This window comes from Ranitomeya imitator, chromosome 9, assembly GCF_032444005.1.
Source record: "Ranitomeya imitator isolate aRanImi1 chromosome 9, aRanImi1.pri, whole genome shotgun sequence".
NCBI lineage: Eukaryota > Metazoa > Chordata > Amphibia > Anura > Dendrobatidae > Ranitomeya > Ranitomeya imitator.
Genome location: NC_091290.1, coordinates 5,726,540 through 5,752,656, shown reverse-complemented (window position 1 = coordinate 5,752,656; position 26,117 = coordinate 5,726,540). Strand labels below are relative to the sequence as shown.

General features: G+C 45.1%; 1 protein-coding gene across 1 annotated transcript in view; it reads left to right on the top strand.

Moving 5' to 3' along the window:
* NRIP3 (nuclear receptor interacting protein 3) overlaps positions 1 to 26,117 on the top strand; it is a 66,071-nt gene that overhangs the window by 8,847 nt on the left and 31,107 nt on the right. The window contains exon 2 of the mRNA XM_069738776.1: positions 24,412 to 24,591. Within this exon, the coding sequence (XP_069594877.1) occupies positions 24,412 to 24,591 (180 nt within the window). The remainder of the gene's footprint in view (positions 1 to 24,411; positions 24,592 to 26,117) is intronic.

The window sequence follows — 26,117 nt, the reverse complement described above, 5'->3', positions numbered from 1 at the left end:
CACTGCACAGTACCACTGCTCCTGTATATATACACTGCACAGTACCACTCCTCCTGTATATATACACTGCACAGTACCACTCCTCCTGTATATATATACTGCACAGTACCACTCCTCCTGTATATATACACTGCACAGTACCACTCCTCCTGTATATATACACTGCACAGTACCACTCCTCCTGTATATATACACTGCACAGTACCACTCCTCCTGTATATATACACTGCACAGTACCACTCCTCCTGTATATATACACTGCACAGTACCACTCCTCCTGTATATATATACTGCACAGTACCACTCCTCCTGTATATATACACTGCACAGTACCACTCCTCCTGTATATATACACTGCACAGTACCACTCCTCCTGTATATATACACTGCACAGTACCACTCCTCCTGTATATATACACTGCACAGTACCACTCCTCCTGTATATATACACTGCACAGTACCACTCCTCCTGTATATATACTCTGCACAGTACCACTCCTCCTGTATATATACACTGCACAGTACCTCTCCTCCTGTATATATACACTGCACAGTACCGCTCCTCCTGTATATATACACTGCACAGTACCGCTCCTCCTATATATATACACTGCACAGTACCACTCCTCCTGTATATATACACTGCACAGTACCACTCCTCCTGTATATATACACTGCACAGTACCCTCCTCCTGTCCTGTATATATACTGCACAGTACCACTCCTCCTGTATATATACACTGCACAGTACCCTCCTCCTGTCCTGTATATATACACTGCACAGTACCCCTCCTCCTGTATATATACACTGCACAGTACCACTCCTCCTGTATATATACACTGCACAGTACCGCTCCTCCTGTATATATACACTGCACAGTACCACTCCTCCTGTATATATACACTGCACAGTACCGCTCCTCCTGTATATATACACTGCACAGTACCACTCCTCCTGTATATATACACTGCACAGTACCACTCCTCCTGTCCTGTATATATACACTGCACAGTACCACTCCTCCTGTCCTGTATATATACACTGCACAGTACCACTCCTCCTGTCCTGTATATATACACTGCACAGTACCGCTCCTCCTGTCCTGTATATACAGTTAGGTCCATATATATTTGGACAGAGACAACATTTTTCTAATTTTGGTTATAGTAACATACATAGTAACATAGTTAGTAAGGCCGAAAAAAGACATTTGTCCATCCAGTTCAGCCTATATTCTATCATAATAAATCCCCAGATCTACGTCCTTCTACAGAACCTAATAATTGTATGATACAATATTGTTCTGCTCCAGGAAGACATCCAGGCCTCTCTTGAACCCCTCGACTGAGTTCGCCATCACCACCTCCTCAGGCAAGCAATTCCAGATTCTCACTGCCCTAACAGTAAAGAATCCTCTTCTATGTTGGTGGAAAAACCTTCTCTCCTCCAGACGCAAAGAATGCCCCCTTGTGCCCGTCACCTTCCTTGGTATAAACAGATCCTCAGCGAGATATTTGTATTGTCCCCTTATATACTTATACATGGTTATTAGATCGCCCCTCAGTCGTCTTTTTTCTAGACTAAATAATCCTAATTTCGCTAATCTATCTGGGTATTGTAGTTCTCCCATCCCCTTTATTAATTTTGTTGCCCTCCTTTGTACTCTCTCTAGTTCCATTATATCCTTCCTGAGCACCGGTGCCCAAAACTGGACACAGTACTCCATGTGCGGTCTAACTAGGGATTTGTACAGAGGCAGTATAATGCTCTCATCATGTGTATCCAGACCTCTTTTAATGCACCCCATGATCCTGTTTGCCTTGGCAGCTGCTGCCTGGCACTGGCTGCTCCAGGTAAGTTTATCATTAACTAGGATCCCCAAGTCCTTCTCCCTGTCAGATTTACCCAGTGGTTTCCCGTTCAGTGTGTAATGGTGATATTGATTCCCTCTTCCCATGTGTATAACCTTACATTTATCATTGTTAAACCTCATCTGCCACCTTTCAGCCCAAGTTTCCAACTTATCCAGATCCATCTGTAGCAGAATACTATCTTCTCTTGTATTAACTGCTTTACATAGTTTTGTATCATCTGCAAATATCGATATTTTACTGTGTAAACCTTCTACCAGATCATTAATGAATATGTTGAAGAGAACAGGTCCCAATACTGACCCCTGCGGTACCCCACTGGTCACAGCGACCCAGTTAGAGACTATACCATTTATAACCACCCTCTGCTTTCTATCACTAAGCCAGTTACTAACCCATTTACACACATTTTCCCCCAGACCAAGCATTCTCATTTTGTGTACCAACCTCTTGTGCGGCACGGTATCAAACGCTTTGGAAAAATCGAGATATACCACGTCCAATGACTCACCGTGGTCCAGTCTATAGCTTACCTCTTCATAAAAACTGATTAGATTGGTTTGACAGGAGCGATTTCTCATAAACCCATGCTGATATGGAGTTAAACAGTTATTCTCATTGAGATAATCCAGAATAACATCCCTCAGAAACCCTTCAAATATTTTACCAACAATAGAGGTTAGACTTACTGGCCTATAATTTCCAGGTTCACTTTTAGAGCCCTTTTTGAATATTGGCACCACATTTGCTATGCGCCAGTCCTGCGGAACAGACCCTGTCGCTATAGAGTCACTAAAAATAAGAAATAATGGTTTATCTATTACATTACTTAGTTCTCTTAGTACTCGTGGGTGTATGCCATCCGGACCCGGAGATTTATCTATTTTAATCTTATTTAGCCGGTTTCGCACCTCTTCTTGGGTTAGATTGGTGACCCTTAATATAGGGTTTTCATTGTTTCTTGGGATTTCACCTAGCATTTCATTTTCCACCGTGAATACCGTGGAGAAGAAGGTGTTTAATATGTTAGCTTTTTCCTCGTCATCTACAACCATTCTTTCCTCACTATTTTTTAAGGGGCCTACATTTTCAGTTTTTATTCTTTTACTATTGATATAGTTGAAGAACAGTTTGGGATTAGTTTTACTCTCCTTAGCAATGTGCTTCTCTGTTTCCTTTTTGGCAGCTTTAATTAGTTTTTTAGATAAAGTATTTTTCTCCCTATAGTTTTTTAGAGCTTCAATGGTGCCATCCTGCTTTAGTAGTGCAAATGCTTTCTTTTTACTGTTAATTGCCTGTCTTACTTCTTTGTTTAGCCACATTGGGTTTTTCCTATTTCTAGTCCTTTTATTCCCACAAGGTATAAACCGCTTACACTGCCTATTTAGGATGTTCTTAAACATTTCCCATTTATTATCTGTATTCTCATTTCTGAGGATATTGTCCCAGTCTACCAGATTAAGGGCATCTCTAAGCTGTTCAAACTTTGCCTTCCTAAAGTTCAATGTTTTTGTGACTCCCTGACAAGTCCCCCTAGTGAAAGACAGGTGAAACTGCACAATATTGTGGTCGCTATTTCCTAAATGCCCAACCACCTGCAGATTTGTTATTCTGTCAGGTCTATTAGATAGTATTAGGTCTAAAAGTGCTGCTCCTCTGGTTGGATTCTGCACCAATTGTGAAAGATAATTTTTCTTGGTTATTAGCAGAAACCTGTTGCCTTTATGGGTTTCACAGGTTTCTGTTTCCCAGTTAATATCCGGGTAGTTAAAGTCCCCCATAACCAGGACCTCATTATGGGTTGCAGCTTCATCTATCTGCTTTAGAAGTAGACTTTCCATGCTTTCTGTTATATTTGGGGGTTTGTAACAGACCCCAATGAGAATTTTGTTACCATTTTTCCCTCCATGAATTTCAACCCATATGGACTCGACATCCTCATTCCCTTCGCTAATATCCTCCCTTATAGACATTACCACAATGAATTTTAAACAGAACAATTCAGATGCAGTTGAAGTTCAGACTTTCAGCTTTCATTTGAGGGGATCCACATTAACATTGGATGAAGGGTTTAGGAGTTTCAGCTCCTTAACATGTGCCATCCTGTTTTTAAAGGGACCAAAAGTAATTGGACAATTGACTCCAAGGCTATTTCATGGACAGGTGTGGGCAATACCTTCGTTATGTCATTCACAATTAAGCAGATAAAAGGCCTGGAGTTGATTTGAGGTGCGGTGCTGCATTTGGAAGGTTTTGCTGTGAAGTAAACATGCGGTAAAGGAGCTCTCCATGAAGGTGAAACAAGCCGTCCTTAAGCTGCGAAAACAGAAAAAACCATCCGAGAAATTGCTACAATATTAGGAGCGGCAAAATCTACAGTTTGGTCCATCCTGAGAAAGAAAGAAAGCACTGGAGAACTCATCAATGCAAAAAGACCTGGGCGCCCACGGAAGACAACAGTGGTGGATGATCGTAGAATAATCTCCATGGTGAAGAGAAACCCCTTCACAACAGCCGACCAAGTGACCAACACTCTCCAGGAGGTCGGCGTATCAATATCCAAATCTACCATAAAGAGAAGACTGCATGAAAGTAACTACAGAGGGTTCACTGAACGGTGCAGCCACTCATAAGCATCAAGAAGAAAAAGGCGAAAAAACATCTAAAAAAGCCGCACAGTTCTGGAAGAACATTCTATGGACAGATGAAACCAAGATCAACCTCTACCAGAATGATGGAAAGAGAAAAGTATGGTGAAGGCGCGGTCCAGCTCATGATCCAAAGCATACCACATCATCTGTAAAACACGGCGGAGGCAGTGTGATGGCGCGGGCATGCATAAACCCGGCGGAGGCAGTGTGATGGCGCGGGCATGCATGGCTGCCAGTGGCACTGGGTCACTAGTGTTTATTGATGATGGGACACAGGACAGAAGCAGCCGAATGAATTCTGAGGTCTTCAGAGCCGCCATACTGTGTGCTCAGATCCAGCCAAATGCAGCCAAACTGATTGTCCATCTGTAGTATGAAACGACGACCAATGACCCAAAACATAAAGCCAAAGCAACCCAGGAGTTTATTAAAGCAAAGAAGTGGAATATTCTTGAATGGCCAAGTCAGTCACCTGATCTCAACCCAATTGAGCAGCATTTCACTTGTTAAAGACTAAACTTCAGACAGAAATGCCACAAACAAACAGCAACTGAAAACCACCGCAGTGAAGGCCGAGCATCAAAAAGGAGGAAACACAGAGTCTGGTGATGTCCATGAGGTCAAGACTTCAGGCAGTCATTGCCAACAAAGGGTTTTCAACCAAGTACTAAAAATGAACATTTTATTTAAAATTATTGAATCTGTCCAATTACTTTTGGTCCCTTTAAAAACAGGGTGGCACATGTTAAGGAGCTGAAACTCCTAAACCCTTCATCCAATTTTAATGTGGATCCCCTCAAATGAAAGCTGAAAGTCTGAACTTCAACTGCATCTGAATTGTTTTGTTTAAAATTCATTGTGGTAATGTCTATAACCAAAATTAGAAAAATGTTGTCTCTGTCCAAATATATATGGACCTAAATGTATACACTGCACAGTACCACTCCTCCTGTCCTGTATATATACACTGCACAGTACCCCTCCTCCTGTATATATACACTGCACAGTACCGCTCCTCCTGTCCTGTATATATACACTGCACAGCACCGCTCCTCCTCTCCTGTATATATACACTGCACAGTACCACTCCTCCTGTCCTGTACATATACACTGCACAGTACCACTCCTCCTTTCCTGTATATATACACTGCACAGTACCACTCCTCCTGTCCTGTATATATACACTGCACAGTACCACTCCTCCTGTCCTGTATATATACACTGCACAGTACCACTCCTCCTGTCCTGTATATATACCCTGCACAGTACCACTCCTCCTGTCCTGTATATATACACTGCACAGTACCACTCCTCCTGTCCTGTATATATACACTGCACAGTACCGCTCCTCCTGTCTTGTATATATACACTGCACAGTACCACTCCTCCTGTCCTGTATATATACACTGCACAGTACCGCTCCTCCTGTCCTGTATATATACACTGCACAGTACTGCTCCTCCTGTCCTGTATATATACACTGCACAGTACCGCTCCTCCTGTCCTGTATATATACACTGCACAGTACCACTCCTCCTGTCCTGTATATATACACTGCACAGTACCCCTCCTCCTGTATATATACACTGCACAGTACCGCTCCTCCTGTCCTGTATATATACACTGCACAGTACCGCTCCTCCTGTCTTGTATATATACACTGCACAGTACCACTCCTCCTGTCCTGTATATATACACTGCACAGTACCGCTCCTCCTGTCCTGTATATATACACTGCACAGTACCACTCCTCCTGTCCTGTATATATACACTGCACAGCACCGCTCCTCCTCTCCTGTATATATACACTGCACAGTACCACTCCTCCTGTCCTGTATATATACACTGCACAGTACCACTCCTCCTGTCCTGTATATATACACTGCACAGTACCACTCCTCCTGTATATATACACTGCACAGTACCACTCCTCCTGTATATATACACTGCACAGAACCACTCCTCCTGTATATATACACTGCACAGTACCACTCCTCCTCTCCTGTATATATACACTGCACAGTACCACTCCTCCTGTCCTGTATATATACACTGCACAGTACCACTCCTCCTGTATATATACACTGCACAGTACTCCTCCTGTATATATACACTGCACAGTACCACTCCTCCTGTCCTGTATATATACACTGCACAGCACCGCTCCTCCTCTACTGTATATATACACTGCACAGTACCACTCCTCCTGTCCTGTATATATACACTGCACAGTACCACTCCTCCTTTCCTGTATATATACACTGCACAGTACCACTCCTCCTGTCCTGTATATATACACTGCACAGTACCACTCCTCCTGTATATATAAACTGCACAGCACCGCTCCTCCTCTCCTGTATATATACACTGCACAGTACCACTCCTCCTGTCCTGTATATATACACTGCACAGTACCACTCCTCCTGTCCTGTATATATACACTGCACAGCACCACTCCTCCTGTCCTGTATATATACACTGCACAGTACCACTCCTCCTGTATATATACACTGCACAGTACCACTCCTTCTGTCCTGTATATATACACTGCACAGTAACCCTCCTCCTGTCCTGTATATATACACTGCACAGTATCACTCCTCCTGTCCTGTATATACACACTGCACAGTTCCATTCCTCCTGTATATATACACTGCACAGCACCACTCCTCCTGTATATATACACTGCACAGTACCACTCCTCCTGTCCTGTATATATACCCTGCACAGTACCACTCCTCCTGTCCTGTATATATACACTGCACAGTACCACTCCTCCTGTCCTGTATATATACACTGCACAGTACCACTCCTCCTGTCCTGTATATATACACTGCACAGCACCACTCCTCCTGTCCTGTATATATACACTGCACAGTACCACTCCTCCTGTCCTGTATATATACACTGCACAGTATCACTCCTCCTGTCCTGTATATACACACTGCACAGTTCCATTCCTCCTGTATATATACACTGCACAGCACCACTCCTCCTGTATATATACACTGCACAGTATCACTCCTCCTGTCCTGTATATACACACTGCACAGTTCCATTCCTCCTGTATATATACACTGCACAGCACCACTCCTCCTGTATACATACACTGCACAGTACCACTCCTCCTGTATATATACACTGCACAGTACCACTCCTTCTGTCCTGTATATATACACTGCACAGTATCACTCCTCCTGTCCTGTATATACACACTGCACAGTAACACTCCTCCTATATATACCCTGCACAGTACCGCTCCTCCAGTCCTGTATATATACACTGCACAGTACCACTCCTCCTGTATATATACACTGCACAGTACCACTCCTCCTGTCCTGTATATATACACTGCACAGTACCACTCCTCCTGTCCTGTATATATACACTGCACAGTACCACTCCTCCTGTCCTGTATATATACACTGCACAGTACCACTCCTCCTGTATATATACCCTGCACAGTACCGCTCCTCCAGTCCTGTATATATACACTGCACAGTACCACTCCTCCTGTATATATACACTGCACAGTAACCCTCCTCCTGTCCTGTATATATATACTGCACAGTATCACTCCTCCTGTCCTGTATATACACACTGCACAGTTCCATTCCTCCTGTATATATACACTGCACAGCACCACTCCTCCTGTATATATACACTGCACAGTATCACTCCTCCTGTCCTGTATATACACACTGCACAGTTCCATTCCTCCTGTATATATACACTGCACAGCACCACTCCTCATGTATATATACACTGCACAGTAACCCTCCTCCTGTCCTGTATATACACACTGCACAGTTCCATTCCTCCTGTATATATACACTGCACAGCACCACTCCTCCTGTATATATACACTGCACAGTATCACTCCTCCTGTCCTGTATATACACACTGCACAGTTCCATTCCTCCTGTATATATACACTGCACAGCACCACTCCTCCTGTATACATACACTGCACAGCACCACTCCTCCTGTCCTGTATATATACACTGCACAGTACCACTCCTTCTGTCCTGTATATATACACTGCACAGTACCACTCCTCCTGTATATATACACTGCACAGTACCACTCCTTCTGTCCTGTATATATACACTGCACAGTATCACTCCTCCTGTCCTGTATATACACACTGCACAGTAACACTCCTCCTATATATACCCTGCACAGTACCGCTCCTCCAGTCCTGTATATATACACTGCACAGTACCACTCCTCCTGTATATATACACTGCACAGTACCACTCCTCCTGTCCTGTATATATACACTGCACAGTACCACTCCTCCTGTCCTGTATATATACACTGCACAGTACCACTCCTCCTGTCCTGTATATATACACTGCACAGTACCACTCCTCCTGTATATATACACTGCACAGCACCGCTCCTCCTCTCCTGTATATATACACTGCACAGTACCACTCCTCCTGTCCTGTATATATACACTGCACAGTACCACTCCTCCTGTCCTGTATATATACACTGCACAGTACCGCTCCTCCTGTATATATACACTGCACAGTACCACTCCTCCTGTCCTGTATATATACACTGCACAGCACCACTCCTCCTGTCCTGTATATATACACTGCACAGTACCACTCCTCCTGTATATATACACTGCACAGTACCACTCCTTCTGTCCTGTATATATACACTGCACAGTAACCCTCCTCCTGTCCTGTATATATACACTGCACAGTATCACTCCTCCTGTCCTGTATATATACACTGCACAGTACCACTCCTCCTGTATATATACACTGCACAGTACCACTCCTTCTGTCCTGTATATATACACTGCACAGTAACCCTCCTCCTGTCCTGTATGTATACACTGCACAGTTCCATTCCTCCTGTATATATACACTGCACAGCACCACTCCTCCTGTATATATACACTGCACAGTACCACTCCTCCTGTCCTGTATATATACCCTGCACAGTACCACTCCTCCTGTCCTGTATATATACACTGCACAGTACCACTCCTCCTGTCCTGTATATATACACTGCACAGTAGCACTCCTCCTGTCCTGTATATATACACTGCACAGCACCACTCCTCCTGTCCTGTATATATAGACTGCACAGTACCACTCCTCCAGTCCTGTATATATACCCTGCACAGTACCGCTCCTCCAGTCCTGTATATATACACTGCACAGTACCACTCCTCCTATATATATACACTGCACAGTACCACTCCTCCTGTCCTGTATATATACACTGCACAGCACCACTCCTCCTGTCCTGTATATATACACTGCACAGTACCACTCCTCCTGTCCTGTATATATACACTGCACAGCACCACTCCTCCTGTATATATACACTGCACAGCACCGCTCCTCCTCTCCTGTATATATACACTGCACAGTACCACTCCTCCTGTCCTGTATATATACACTGCACAGTACCACTCCTCCTGTATATATACACTGCACAGCACCGCTCCTCCTCTCCTGTATATATACACTGCACAGTACCACTCCTCCTGTCCTGTATATATACACTGCACAGTACCACTCCTCCTGTCCTGTATATATACACTGCACAGTACCACTCCTCCTGTATATATACACTGCACAGCAGGGGCGGACACAAGCAGCAATGGGCCCCTGTGCAGGAAATACATTCGGGGCCCCCCTCATGCATGTACATTGTATATAAAATACCTATAATAACATATGTGTATACACAGCAGTATACACACACATACTAGCCCTATACATCCTGTCCTGTATATATACACTGCACAGTACCACTTCTGTATATATACACTGCACAGTACCACTCCTCCTGTATATATACACTGCACAGTACCACTCCTCCTGTCCTGTATATATACCCTGCACAGTACCACTCCTCCTGTCCTGTATATATACACTGCACAGTACCACTCCTCCTGTATATATACACTGCACAGTACCACTCCTCCTGTCCTGTATATATACCCTGCACAGTACCACTCCTCCTGTCCTGTATATATACACTGCACAGCACCGCTCCTCCTCTCCTGTATATATACACTGCACAGTACCACTCCTCCTGTCCTGTATATATACACTGCACAGTACCACTCCTCCTGTCCTGTATATATACACTGCACAGTACCACTCCTCCTGTATATATACACTGCACAGTACCACTCCTCCTGTATATATACACTGCACAGAACCACTCCTCCTGTATATATACACTGCACAGTACCACTCCTCCTCTCCTGTATATATACACTGCACAGTACCACTCCTCCTGTCCTGTATATATACACTGCACAGTACCACTCCTCCTGTATATATACACTGCACAGTACTCCTCCTGTATATATACACTGCACAGTACCACTCCTCCTGTCCTGTATATATACACTGCACAGCACCGCTCCTCCTCTACTGTATATATACACTGCACAGTACCACTCCTCCTGTCCTGTATATATACACTGCACAGTACCACTCCTCCTTTCCTGTATATATACACTGCACAGTACCACTCCTCCTGTCCTGTATATATACACTGCACAGTACCACTCCTCCTGTATATATAAACTGCACAGCACCGCTCCTCCTCTCCTGTATATATACACTGCACAGTACCACTCCTCCTGTCCTGTATATATACACTGCACAGTACCACTCCTCCTGTCCTGTATATATACACTGCACAGCACCACTCCTCCTGTCCTGTATATATACACTGCACAGTACCACTCCTCCTGTATATATACACTGCACAGTACCACTCCTTCTGTCCTGTATATATACACTGCACAGTAACCCTCCTCCTGTCCTGTATATATACACTGCACAGTATCACTCCTCCTGTCCTGTATATACACACTGCACAGTTCCATTCCTCCTGTATATATACACTGCACAGCACCACTCCTCCTGTATATATACACTGCACAGTACCACTCCTCCTGTCCTGTATATATACCCTGCACAGTACCACTCCTCCTGTCCTGTATATATACACTGCACAGTACCACTCCTCCTGTCCTGTATATATACACTGCACAGTACCACTCCTCCTGTCCTGTATATATACACTGCACAGCACCACTCCTCCTGTCCTGTATATATACACTGCACAGTACCACTCCTCCTGTCCTGTATATATACACTGCACAGTATCACTCCTCCTGTCCTGTATATACACACTGCACAGTTCCATTCCTCCTGTATATATACACTGCACAGCACCACTCCTCCTGTATATATACACTGCACAGTATCACTCCTCCTGTCCTGTATATACACACTGCACAGTTCCATTCCTCCTGTATATATACACTGCACAGCACCACTCCTCCTGTATACATACACTGCACAGTACCACTCCTCCTGTATATATACACTGCACAGTACCACTCCTTCTGTCCTGTATATATACACTGCACAGTATCACTCCTCCTGTCCTGTATATACACACTGCACAGTAACACTCCTCCTATATATACCCTGCACAGTACCGCTCCTCCAGTCCTGTATATATACACTGCACAGTACCACTCCTCCTGTATATATACACTGCACAGTACCACTCCTCCTGTCCTGTATATATACACTGCACAGTACCACTCCTCCTGTCCTGTATATATACACTGCACAGTACCACTCCTCCTGTCCTGTATATATACACTGCACAGTACCACTCCTCCTGTATATATACCCTGCACAGTACCGCTCCTCCAGTCCTGTATATATACACTGCACAGTACCACTCCTCCTGTATATATACACTGCACAGTAACCCTCCTCCTGTCCTGTATATATATACTGCACAGTATCACTCCTCCTGTCCTGTATATACACACTGCACAGTTCCATTCCTCCTGTATATATACACTGCACAGCACCACTCCTCCTGTATATATACACTGCACAGTATCACTCCTCCTGTCCTGTATATACACACTGCACAGTTCCATTCCTCCTGTATATATACACTGCACAGCACCACTCCTCATGTATATATACACTGCACAGTAACCCTCCTCCTGTCCTGTATATACACACTGCACAGTTCCATTCCTCCTGTATATATACACTGCACAGCACCACTCCTCCTGTATATATACACTGCACAGTATCACTCCTCCTGTCCTGTATATACACACTGCACAGTTCCATTCCTCCTGTATATATACACTGCACAGCACCACTCCTCCTGTATACATACACTGCACAGCACCACTCCTCCTGTCCTGTATATATACACTGCACAGTACCACTCCTTCTGTCCTGTATATATACACTGCACAGTACCACTCCTCCTGTATATATACACTGCACAGTACCACTCCTTCTGTCCTGTATATATACACTGCACAGTATCACTCCTCCTGTCCTGTATATACACACTGCACAGTAACACTCCTCCTATATATACCCTGCACAGTACCGCTCCTCCAGTCCTGTATATATACACTGCACAGTACCACTCCTCCTGTATATATACACTGCACAGTACCACTCCTCCTGTCCTGTATATATACACTGCACAGTACCACTCCTCCTGTCCTGTATATATACACTGCACAGTACCACTCCTCCTGTCCTGTATATATACACTGCACAGTACCACTCCTCCTGTATATATACACTGCACAGCACCGCTCCTCCTCTCCTGTATATATACACTGCACAGTACCACTCCTCCTGTCCTGTATATATACACTGCACAGTACCACTCCTCCTGTCCTGTATATATACACTGCACAGTACCGCTCCTCCTGTATATATACACTGCACAGTACCACTCCTCCTGTCCTGTATATATACACTGCACAGCACCACTCCTCCTGTCCTGTATATATACACTGCACAGTACCACTCCTCCTGTATATATACACTGCACAGTACCACTCCTTCTGTCCTGTATATATACACTGCACAGTAACCCTCCTCCTGTCCTGTATATATACACTGCACAGTATCACTCCTCCTGTCCTGTATATACACACTGCACAGTTCCATTCCTCCTGTATATATACACTGCACAGCACCACTCCTCCTGTATATATACACTGCACAGTACCACTCCTCCTGTCCTGTATATATACCCTGCACAGTACCACTCCTCCTGTCCTGTATATATACACTGCACAGTACCACTCCTCCTGTCCTGTATATATACACTGCACAGTAGCACTCCTCCTGTCCTGTATATATACACTGCACAGCACCACTCCTCCTGTCCTGTATATATAGACTGCACAGTACCACTCCTCCAGTCCTGTATATATACCCTGCACAGTACCGCTCCTCCAGTCCTGTATATATACACTGCACAGTACCACTCCTCCTATATATATACACTGCACAGTACCACTCCTCCTGTCCTGTATATATACACTGCACAGCACCACTCCTCCTGTCCTGTATATATACACTGCACAGTACCACTCCTCCTGTCCTGTATATATACACTGCACAGCACCACTCCTCCTGTATATATACACTGCACAGCACCGCTCCTCCTCTCCTGTATATATACACTGCACAGTACCACTCCTCCTGTCCTGTATATATACACTGCACAGTACCACTCCTCCTGTATATATACACTGCACAGCACCGCTCCTCCTCTCCTGTATATATACACTGCACAGTACCACTCCTCCTGTCCTGTATATATACACTGCACAGTACCACTCCTCCTGTCCTGTATATATACACTGCACAGTACCACTCCTCCTGTATATATACACTGCACAGCAGGGGCGGACACAAGCAGCAATGGGCCCCTGTGCAGGAAATACATTCGGGGCCCCCCTCATGCATGTACATTGTATATAAAATACCTATAATAACATATGTGTATACACAGCAGTATACACACACATACTAGCCCTATACATCCTGTCCTGTATATATACACTGCACAGTACCACTTCTGTATATATACACTGCACAGTACCACTCCTCCTGTATATATACACTGCACAGTACCACTCCTCCTGTCCTGTATATATACCCTGCACAGTACCACTCCTCCTGTCCTGTATATATACACTGCACAGTACCACTCCTCCTGTCCTGCATATATACACTGCACAGTACCACTCCTCCTGTCCTGTATATATACACTGCACAGTACCACTCCTCCTGTATATATACCCTGCACAGTACCACTCCTCCTGTCCTGTATATATACACTGCACAGTACCACTCCTCCTGTCCTGTATATATACACTGCACAGTGCCACTCCTCCTGTATATATACACTGCACAGCACCGCTCCTCCTCTCCTGTATATATACACTGCACAGTACCACTCCTCCTGTCCTGTATATATACACTGCACAGTACCACTCCTTCTGTCCTGTATATATACACTGCACAGTAACCCTCCTCCTGTCCTGTATATATACACTGCACAGTATCACTCCTCCTGTCCTGTATATACACACTGCACAGTTCCATTCCTCCTGTATATATACACTGCACAGCACCACTCCTCCTGTATATATACACTGCACAGTATCACTCCTCCTGTCCTGTATATACACACTGCACAGTACCACTCCTCCTGTATATACACACTGCACAGTTCCATTCCTCCTGTATATATACACTGCACAGTTCCATTCCTCCTGTATATATACACTGCACAGCACCACTCCTCCTGTATATATACACTGCACAGTATCACTCCTCCTGTCCTGTATATACACACTGCACAGTACCACTCCTCCTGTATATACACACTGCACAGTACCACTCCTCCTGTATATACACACTGCACAGTTCCATTCCTCCTGTATATATACACTGCACAGCACCACTCCTCCTGTATATATACACTGCACAGTACCACTCCTCCTGTCCTGTATATATACCCTGCACAGTACCACTCCTCCTGTCCTGTATATATACACTGCACAGTACCACTCCTCCTGTCCTGTATATATACACTGCACAGTACCACTCCTCCTGTCCTGTATATATACAATGCACAGCACCACTCCTCCTGTCCTGTATATATACACTGCACAGCACCACTCCTCCTGTCCTCTATATATACACTGCACAGTACCACTCCTCCTGTCCTGTATATATACACTGCACAGTACCACTCCTCCTGTATATATACACTGCACAGCACCGCTCCTCCTCTCCTGTATATATACACTGCACAGTACCTCTCCTCCTGTCCTGTATATATACACTGCACAGTACCACTCCTCCTGTCCTGTATATATACACTGCACAGTACCACTCCTCCTGTATATATACACTGCACAGCACCACTCCTCCTGTCCTGTATATATACACTGCACAGTACCACTCCTCCTGTATATATACACTGCACAGTACCACTCCTTCTGTCCTGTATATATACACTGCACAGTAACCCTCCTCCTGTCCTGTATATATACACTGCACAGTATCACTCCTCCTGTCCTGTATATACACACTGCACAGTTCCATTCCTCCTGTATATATACACTGCACAGTACCACTCCTCCTGTCCTGTATATATACCCTGCACAGTACCACTCCTCCTGTCCTGTATATATACACTGCACAGTACCACTCCTCCTGTCCTGTATATATACACTGCACAGTACCACTCCTCCTGTCCTGTATATATACACTGCACAGTACCACTCCTCCTGTCCTGTATATATACACTGCACAGCACCACTCCTCCTGTCCTGTATATATACACTGCACAGTACCACTCCTCCTGTCCTGTTTATATACACTGCACAGTACCACTCCTCCTGTATATATACACTGCACAGTACCACTCCTTCTGTCCTGTATATATACACTGCACAGTATCACTCCTCCTGTCCTGTATATACACACTGCACAGTACCACTCCTCCTGTATATATATACTGCACAGTACCACTCCTTTTGTCCTGTATATATACACTGCACAGTAACCCTCCTCCTGTCCTGTATATATACACTGCACAGTATCACTCCTCCTGTCCTGTATATACACACTGCACAGTTCCATTCCTCCTGTATATATACACTGCACAGCACCACTCCTCCTGTATATATACACTGCACAGTACCACTCCTCCTGTCCTGTATATATACCCTGCACAGTACCACTCCTCCTGTCCTGTATATATACACTGCACAGTACCACTCCTCCTGTCCTGTATATATACACTGCACAGTACCACTCCTCCTGTCCTGTATATATACACTGCACAGTACCACTCCTCCTGTCCTGTATATATACACTGCACAGTACCACTCCTCCTGTCCTGTATATATACACTGCACAGTACCACTCCTCCTGTCCTGTATATATACACTGCACAGCACCACTCCTCCTGTCCTGTATATATACACTGCACAGTACCACTCCTCCTGTCCTGTATATATACACTGCACAGTACCACTCCTTCTGTCCTGTATATATACACTGCACAGTATCACTCCTTCTGTCCTGTATATATACCCTGCACAGTACCACTCCTCCTGTCCTGTATATATACACTGCACAGTACCACTCCTCCTGTCCTGTATATATACACTGCACAGTACCACTCCTCCTGTCCTGTATATATACAATGCACAGCACCACTCCTCCTGTCCTGTATATATACACTGCACAGCACCACTCCTCCTGTCCTGTATATATACACTGCACAGTACCACTCCTCCTGTCCTGTATATATACACTGCACAGTACCACTCCTCCTGTATATATACACTGCACAGCACCGCTCCTCCTCTCCTGTATATATACACTGCACAGTACCTCTCCTCCTGTCCTGTATATATACACTGCACAGTACCACTCCTCCTGTCCTGTATATATACACTGCACAGTACCACTCCTCCTGTATATATACACTGCACAGCACCACTCCTCCTGTCCTGTATATATACACTGCACAGTACCACTCCTCCTGTATATATACACTGCACAGTACCACTCCTTCTGTCCTGTATATATACACTGCACAGTAACCCTCCTCCTGTGCTGTATATATACACTGCACAGTATCACTCCTCCTGTCCTGTATATACACACTGCACAGTTCCATTCCTCCTGTATATATACACTGCACAGCACCACTCCTCCTGTATATATACACTGCACAGTACCACTCCTCCTGTCCTGTATATATACCCTGCACAGTACCACTCCTCCTGTCCTGTATATATACACTGCACAGTACCACTCCTCCTGTCCTGTATATATACACTGCACAGTACCACTCCTCCTGTCCTGTATATATACACTGCACAGTACCACTCCTCCTGTCCTGTATATATACACTACACAGTACCACTCCTCCTGTCCTGTATATATACACTGCACAGTACCACTCCTCCTGTCCTGTATATATACACTGCACAGTACCACTCCTCCTGTATATATACACTGCACAGTACCACTCCTCCTGTCCTGTATATATACACTGCACAGTACCACTCCTCCTGTATATATACACTGCACAGTACCACTCCTCCTGTCCTGTATATATACACTGCACAGTACCACTCCTCCTGTATATATACACTGCACAGTACCACTCCTTCTGTCCTGTATATATACACTGCACAGTATCACTCCTCCTGTCCTGTATATACACACTGCACAGTAACACTCCTCCTATATATACCCTGCACAGTACCGCTCCTCCAGTCCTGTATATATACACTGCACAGTACCACTCCTCCTGTATATATACACCGCACAGTACCACTCCTCCTGTATATATACACTGCACAGTACCACTCATCCTGTCCTGTATATATACACTGCACAGTACCACTCCTCCTGTCCTGTATATATACACTGCACAGTTCCATTCCTCCTGTATATATACACTGCACAGCACCACTCCTCCTGTATATATACACTGCACAGTACCACTCCTCCTGTCCTGTATATATACCCTGCACAGTACCACTCCTCCTGTCCTGTATATATACCCTGCACAGTACCACTCCTCCTGTTCTGTATATATACACTGCACAGTACCACTCCTCCTGTATATATACACTGCACAGTACCACTCCTCCTGTATATATACACTGCACAGTACCACTCCTCCTGTCCTGTATATATACCCTGCACAGTACCACTCCTCCTGTCCTGTATATATACACTGCACAGTACCACTCCTCCTGTCCTGTATATATACACTGCACAGCACCACTCCTCCTGTCCTGTATATATATACACTGCACAGTACCACTCCTCCTGTATATATACACTGGACAGTACCACTCCTCCTGTATATATACACTGCACAGTACCACTCCTCCTGTATATGTACACTGCACAGTACCTCTCCTCCTGTCCTGTATATATACCCTGCACAGTACCGCTCCTCCTGTCCTGTATATATACACTGCACAGTACCACTCCTCCTGTCCTGTATATATACACTGCACAGTACCTCTCCTCCTGTCCTGTATATATACACTGCACAGTACCGCTCCTCCTGTCCTGTATATATACACTGCACAGTACCACTCCTCCTGTATATATACACTGCACAGTACCACTCCTCCTGTATATATACACTGCACAGTACCACTCCTCCTGTATATGTACACTGCACAGTACCTCTCCTCCTGTCCTGTATATATACCCTGCACAGTACCGCTCCTCCTGTCCTGTATATATACACTGCACAGTACCACTCCTCCTGTCCTGTATATATATATATATATATATATACTGCACAGTACCACTCCTCCTGTATATATACACTGCACAGCACCACTCCTCCTGTATATATACACTGCACGATACCGCTCCTCCTGTATATATACACTGCACAGTACCACTCCTCCTGTCCTGTATATATACACTGCACAGCACCACTCCTCCTGTCCTGTATATATACACTGCACAGTACCACTCCTCCTGTATATATACACTGCACAGTACCACTCCTCCTGTATATATACACTGCACGGTACCACTCCTCCTGTATACACTGCACAGTACCACTCCTCCTGTATATATACACTGCACAGTACCACTCCTCCTGTATATATTCACTGCACAGTACCGCTCCTCCTGTATATATACACTGCACAGTACCACTCCTCCTGTCCTGTATATATACACTGCACAGCACCACTCCTCCTGTCCTGTATATATACACTGCACAGTACCCCTCCTCCTGTATATATACACTGCACAGCACCACTCCTCCTGTATATATACACTGCACAGCACCACTCCTCCTGTATATATACACTGCACAGCACCACTCCTCCTGTATATATACACTGCACAGCACCACACCTCCTGTATATATACACTGCACAGCACCACTCCTCCTGTATATATACACTGCACAGCACCACTCCTCCTGTATATATACACTGCACAGCACCACTCCTCCTGTATATATACACTGCACAGCACCACTCCTCCTGTATATATACACTGCACAGCACCACTCCTCCTGTATATATACACTGCACAGCACCACTCCTCCTGTATATATACACTGCACAGCACCACACCTCCTGTATATATACACTGCACGGTACCGCTCCTCCTGTATATATACACTGCACAGTACCACTCCTCCTGTATATATACACTGCACGGTACCACTCCTCCTGTATATATACACTGCACAGTACCACTCCTCCTGTCCTGTATATATACACTGCACAGTACCACTCCTCCTGTATATATACACTGCACGGTACCACTCCTCCTGTATATATACACTGCACGGTACCACTCCTCCTGTATATATACACTGCACAGTACCACTCCTCCTGTATATAAACACTGCACAGTACCACTCCTCCTGTCCTGTATATATACACTGCACAGCACCACTCCTCCTGTCCTGTATATATACACTGCACAGTACCCCTCCTCCTGTATATATACACTGCACAGTACCCCTCCTCCTGTATATATACACTGCACAGTACCACTCCTCCTGTATATATACACTGCACAGTACCACTCCTCCTGTCCTGTATATATACACTGTACAGTACCATTCCTCCTGTATATATACACTGCACAGTACCACTGCTCCTGTCCTGTATATATACAGTGCACAGTACCACTCCTCCTGTCCTGTATATATACACTGCACAGTTCCATTCCTCCTGTCCTGTATATATACCCTGCACAGTACCACTCCTCCTGTCCTGTATATATACACTGCACAGTACCACTCCTCCTGTCCTGTATATATACACTGCACAGTACCACTCCTCCTGTCCTGTATATATACACTGCACAGCACCACTCCTCCTGTCCTGTATATATACACTGCACAGCACCACTCCTCCTGTCCTGTATATATATATACCCTGCACAGTACCACTCCTCCTGTCCTGTATATATACACTGCACAGTACCACTCCTCCTGTATATATACACAGCACAGTACCACTCCTCCTGTCCTGTATATATACACTGCACAGCACCACTCCTCCTGTCCTGTATATATACACTGCACAGTACCACTCCTCCTGTATATATACACTGCACAGTACCGCTCCTCCTGTCCTGTATATATACACTGCACAGTACCACTCCTCCTGTCCTGTATATATATATACTGCACAGTACCACTCCTCCTGTATATATACACTGCACAGCACCACTCCTCCTGTATATATACACTGCACAGCACCACTCCTCCTGTATATATACACTGCACGGTACCACTCCTCCTGTATATATACACTGCACGGTACCACTCCTCCTGTATATATACACTGCACAGTACCGCTCCTCCTGTATATATACACTGCACAGTACCACTCCTCCTGTATATATACACTGCACAGTACCACTCCTCCTGTATATATATACACTGCACAGTACCACTCCTCCTGTATATATACACTGCACAGTACCACTCCTCCTGTACATATACACTGCACAGTACCACTCCTCCTGTCCTGTATATATACACTGCACGGTACCACTCCTCCTGTATATATACACTGCACAGTACCACTCCTCCTGTATATATATACACTGCACAGTACCACTCCTCCTGTACATATACACTGCACAGTATCACTCCTCCTGTCCTGTATATATACACTGCACAGTACCCCTCCTCCTGTATATATACACTGCACAGCACCGCTCCTTCTATATATACACACTGCACAGTACCACTCCTCCTGTATATATACACTGCACCGTACCACTCATCCTGTCCTGTATATATACACTGCACAGTACCACTCCTCCTGTCCTGTATATATACACTGTACAGTACCACTCCTCCTGTATATATACACTGCACAGTACCATACTACGTGGGCTGTTATATACTGCGTGGCTGTGCAATATACTATGTGGGCTGTTATATACTGTGTGGCCTGTGTTATATACTACGTCGCTGTGCTAAATTACATGGGGTGTGTTATATACTGTGTCTCTGTGCTATATACTACGTGGGCTGTTATATACTGTGTGGCTGTGTTATATACTGTGTGGCTGTGCTATATACTACATGGGCTGTGTATATACTGCGTGGCTGTGCAATATACTATCTGGGCTGTTATATACTGCGTGGCCTGTGTTATATACTACGTGGCCTGTGTTATATGCTGCGTGGGCTGTGTTGTATACTGCGTGGCTGTGCAATATACTATGTGGGCTGTTATATACTGCGTGGGCTGTGTTATATACTACGTGGCCTGTGTTATATGCTGCGTGGGCTGTGTTGTATACTGCGTGGCTGTGCAATATACTATGTGGCCTGTGTTATATAATACGTGGCCTGTGTTATACACTGTGTGCAGAATTATTAGGCAAGTTGTATTTTAGAGGATTATTTTTATTATTGAGCAACAACTATGTTCTCAATCAACCCTAAAGACTCATACATATCAAAGCTTAATATTTTTGGAAGTTGCAGTGGTTTTTCTTTTTTAGATTTGGCTCTTAGGAGGATATCTGTTTGTGCAGGTAACTATTACTGTGCAGAATTATTAGGCAACTTAATAAAAACCAAATATTTTCCCATCTCACTTGTTTATTTTCACCAGGTAAACCAATATCACTGCACAAAATGTAGAAATAAACATTTCTGACATGCAAAAATAAAACCCCCAAACATTAGTGCCCAGTATAGCCCCCTTTCTTTATGATGACACTTAGCCGCCTCCATCCATAGATTCTGTCAGTTGCTTGATCTGTTTACGACCAACATTGTGTGCAGCGGCCACCACAGCCTCCAGACACTGCTCCGAGAGGTGGACTGTTCTCCCTCCCTGTAGATCTCACATTTTATGAGGGACCACAGGTTCTCTATGGGGTTCAGATCAGGTGAACAAGGGGCCATGTCATTATTTGTTCTTCTTTGAGACCTTTACTGGCCAGCCACGCTGTGGAGTAGTTGGAGGCATGTGATGGAGCATTGTCCTGCATGAAAATCATGTTTTTCTTGACCGATACCGACTTCTTCCTGCACCACTGCTTGAAGAAGTCTTCCAGAAACTGGCAGTAGGTCTGGGAGTTGAGCTTCACTCCATCCTCAACCTGAAAAGATCCCACAAGTCCATCTTTGATGATCCCAGCCCAGACCAGTCCCCACCTCCACCTTGCTGGGTCTGAGTCGGAGTGGAGCTCTCTGCCCTTTACTGATCCGGCCTCCGGCCCGTCCATCCGGCCCATCAAGAGTCACTCTCATCTCATCAGTCCAGAAAACCTGTGAGAAGTCAGGCTTAAGATATTTCTTGGCCCAGTCTTGACGTTTTATCTTATGTTTCTCGTTTTTCAGCCTTCCTCACCTTGGCCATGTCCCTGAGTATTGCACACCTTGTGTTTTTTGTTGCTCCAGTAACGTTGCAGCTCTGAAATATGGCAAAACTGGTGGCAAATGGCATCTTGGCAGCTTCACGCTTGATTTTCCCCAATTCATGGGCAGTTATTTTGCGCCTTTTTTGCCCAACACGCTTCTTGCGACCCTGTAGGCTATTTGCCATGAAACGCTTGATTGTTCGGTGATCAATCTTCAAAAGTTTGGCAATTTCAAGACTGCTGCTCCCTCTGCAAGACATCTCACAATTGTGGACTTTTCAGAGCCGTCAAATCTTTCTTCTGACCCATTTTGCCAAAGGAAAGGAAGTTGCCTAATAATTAAGCACACCTCATATAGGGTTCTGATGTCATTAGACAACACCTCATCACAGAGATGCACATCACCTGACTTACTTAATTGGAAGTTGGCTCTCAGCCTGAACAGCTTGGCGTAGGACAACATGTATAAAAGTATCATGTGAGCAAAATACAACTTGCCCAATAATTCTGCACAGTGTATACTGCGTCGCCGTGCCATATACTGCGTAGACTCTTTTGCCCGGGGCCCTCAAAAACCTGGAGCTGGCCCTGGCTTCACTTATTAGTTGCGCCCGGCCGGCCACGAACAATCAGTGACAGTCGCAGTCCGGCCTCGAATTGGCGCGGGATTTGAACCACACTTCGCCGATTGGTCGCGCCCGGCCGGCCGAATCCTGTGTATTCATTGCATTATTCTGAAATCTTCATATATAAACTACGTACGGTACATATTCTAGAATGCCTGATGCGTTAGAATCGGGCCACCATCTAGTCGGTTATATTGGAGGATGAGATCTCGCCGTACATTTAACCCCTTCGGGGTTCTTGTCTGCAACTTGAAGATCCAGTAAGATTCTTGGCTCAAGATCTTACTCAAATCACCACCTCTAAAGAGTTTGGAGACTTTCTAACCCTGTAGCTGAGAGAAGCCGTTCTGCCTCCATGGACATATTTGCAGTGTTTCAATATCACAGAACTGCCGACATCTGACCAACATCTTCTGATGCGTTTCTTTAATTGTCCAGCAGTGCATCCGACATATTTGTTCGGGCCTGATTTCTTGATTTTGTCTTTTACAGCAGCCGCACAATATTCTGCAAAGACGTTTGCTGGAGACCAATTTATCCAAAGTGAGGAATAATCGGCCGACATTGACCCCGAAGAGCGAAGCCTCAGTCCAGAGCAACAAACTGCGTCATGGGAAGGCAGAGCCCCCCAGGAAGAGCGACGAGGACGAGGCTGTGTTTGTCTGGTGTCAGGTAGAGGGGTCTGATAATAACGCAACGAAGATGTAATGCAGTATATCACTCCTCAGTCCCATCGAGCAGCACATCACAGCCCCATCATGCATGACATCACTCCTGTCTAAGTACATCACTTCTCTAAGGCCGTCTATATACAGTTCCTGCTACTGTGCATCACTCCTCTCAGCACCTCTATAGATAGCCCCATCCTGCAATACACCACTCCTCTCAGCCCCTTTATATACAGCCCCATGATGCTGCAATACATCGCTCCTCTCAGCCCCACTCCTCTAAGCCCCGCTATATACAGTCCCTGCTACTGTGCATCACTCCTCTCAGCACCTCTATATATAGCCCCATCCTGCAATACACCACTCCTCTCAGCCCCTTTATATACAGCCCCATGATGCTGCAATACATCGCTCCTCTCAGCCCCACTCCTCTAAGCCCCGCTATATACAGTCCCTGCTACTGTGCATCACTCCTCTCAGCACCTCTATATATAGCCCCATCCTGCAATACACCACTCCTCTCAGCCCCTTTATATACAGCCCCATGATGCTGCAATACATCGCTCCTCTCAGCCCCACTCCTCTAAGCCCCGCTATATACAGTCCCTGCTACTGTGCATCACTCCTCTCAGCACCTCTATATATAGCCCCATCCTGCAATACACCACTCCTCTCAGCCCCTTTATATACAGCCCCATGATGCTGCAATACATCGCTCCTCTCAGCCCCACTCCTCTAAGCCCCGCTATATACAGTTCCTGCTACTGTACATCACTCTCAGCACCTCTATATATAGCCCCATCCTGCAATACATCACTGCTCTCAGCCCTTTTATATACAGCCCCATGATGCTGCAATACATCGCTCCTCTCAGCCCCTCCTCTAAGCCCCGCTATATACAGTTCCTGCTACTGTACATCACTCTCAGCACCTCTATATATAGCCCCATCCTGCAATACACCACTCCCCTCAGCCCCTTTATATACAGCCCCATAAATGCTGCAATACATCGCTCCTCTAAGCCCCAATCCTCTAAGCCCCGCTATATACAGTCCCTGCTACTGTACATCACTCTCAGCACCTCTATATATAGCCCCATCCTGCAATGCATCACTCTTTTCAGCTCCATGCTATAGTACACCACTCCTCTCAGCACCTCTATATATGTCCCCATCCTGAAGAACACCACTCCTCTAAGCCCCTCTATATACAGTCCAAGCTACTATACATCACTCCTCTCCGCACCTCTATATATAGCCCCATCCTGCAGTACAACACTCCTCTCAGCTCCATGCTATAGAACATCACTCCTCTCAGCCCCTTTATATACAGCCCCATGCTGAAGTAGATCATTTCTCTCAGCCCCTCTACATACAGCCTCTTTCTGCAGTACATCACTCCTCTAAGCCCCTCTATATACATCCCCACTCTACAGTACATCACTCCTTCTCAGCCCCATGCTGCAGTGCATCACTCCTTCTCAGCCCCATGCTGCAGTACACCACTCCTCTCAGCCCCTCTACAGTACAC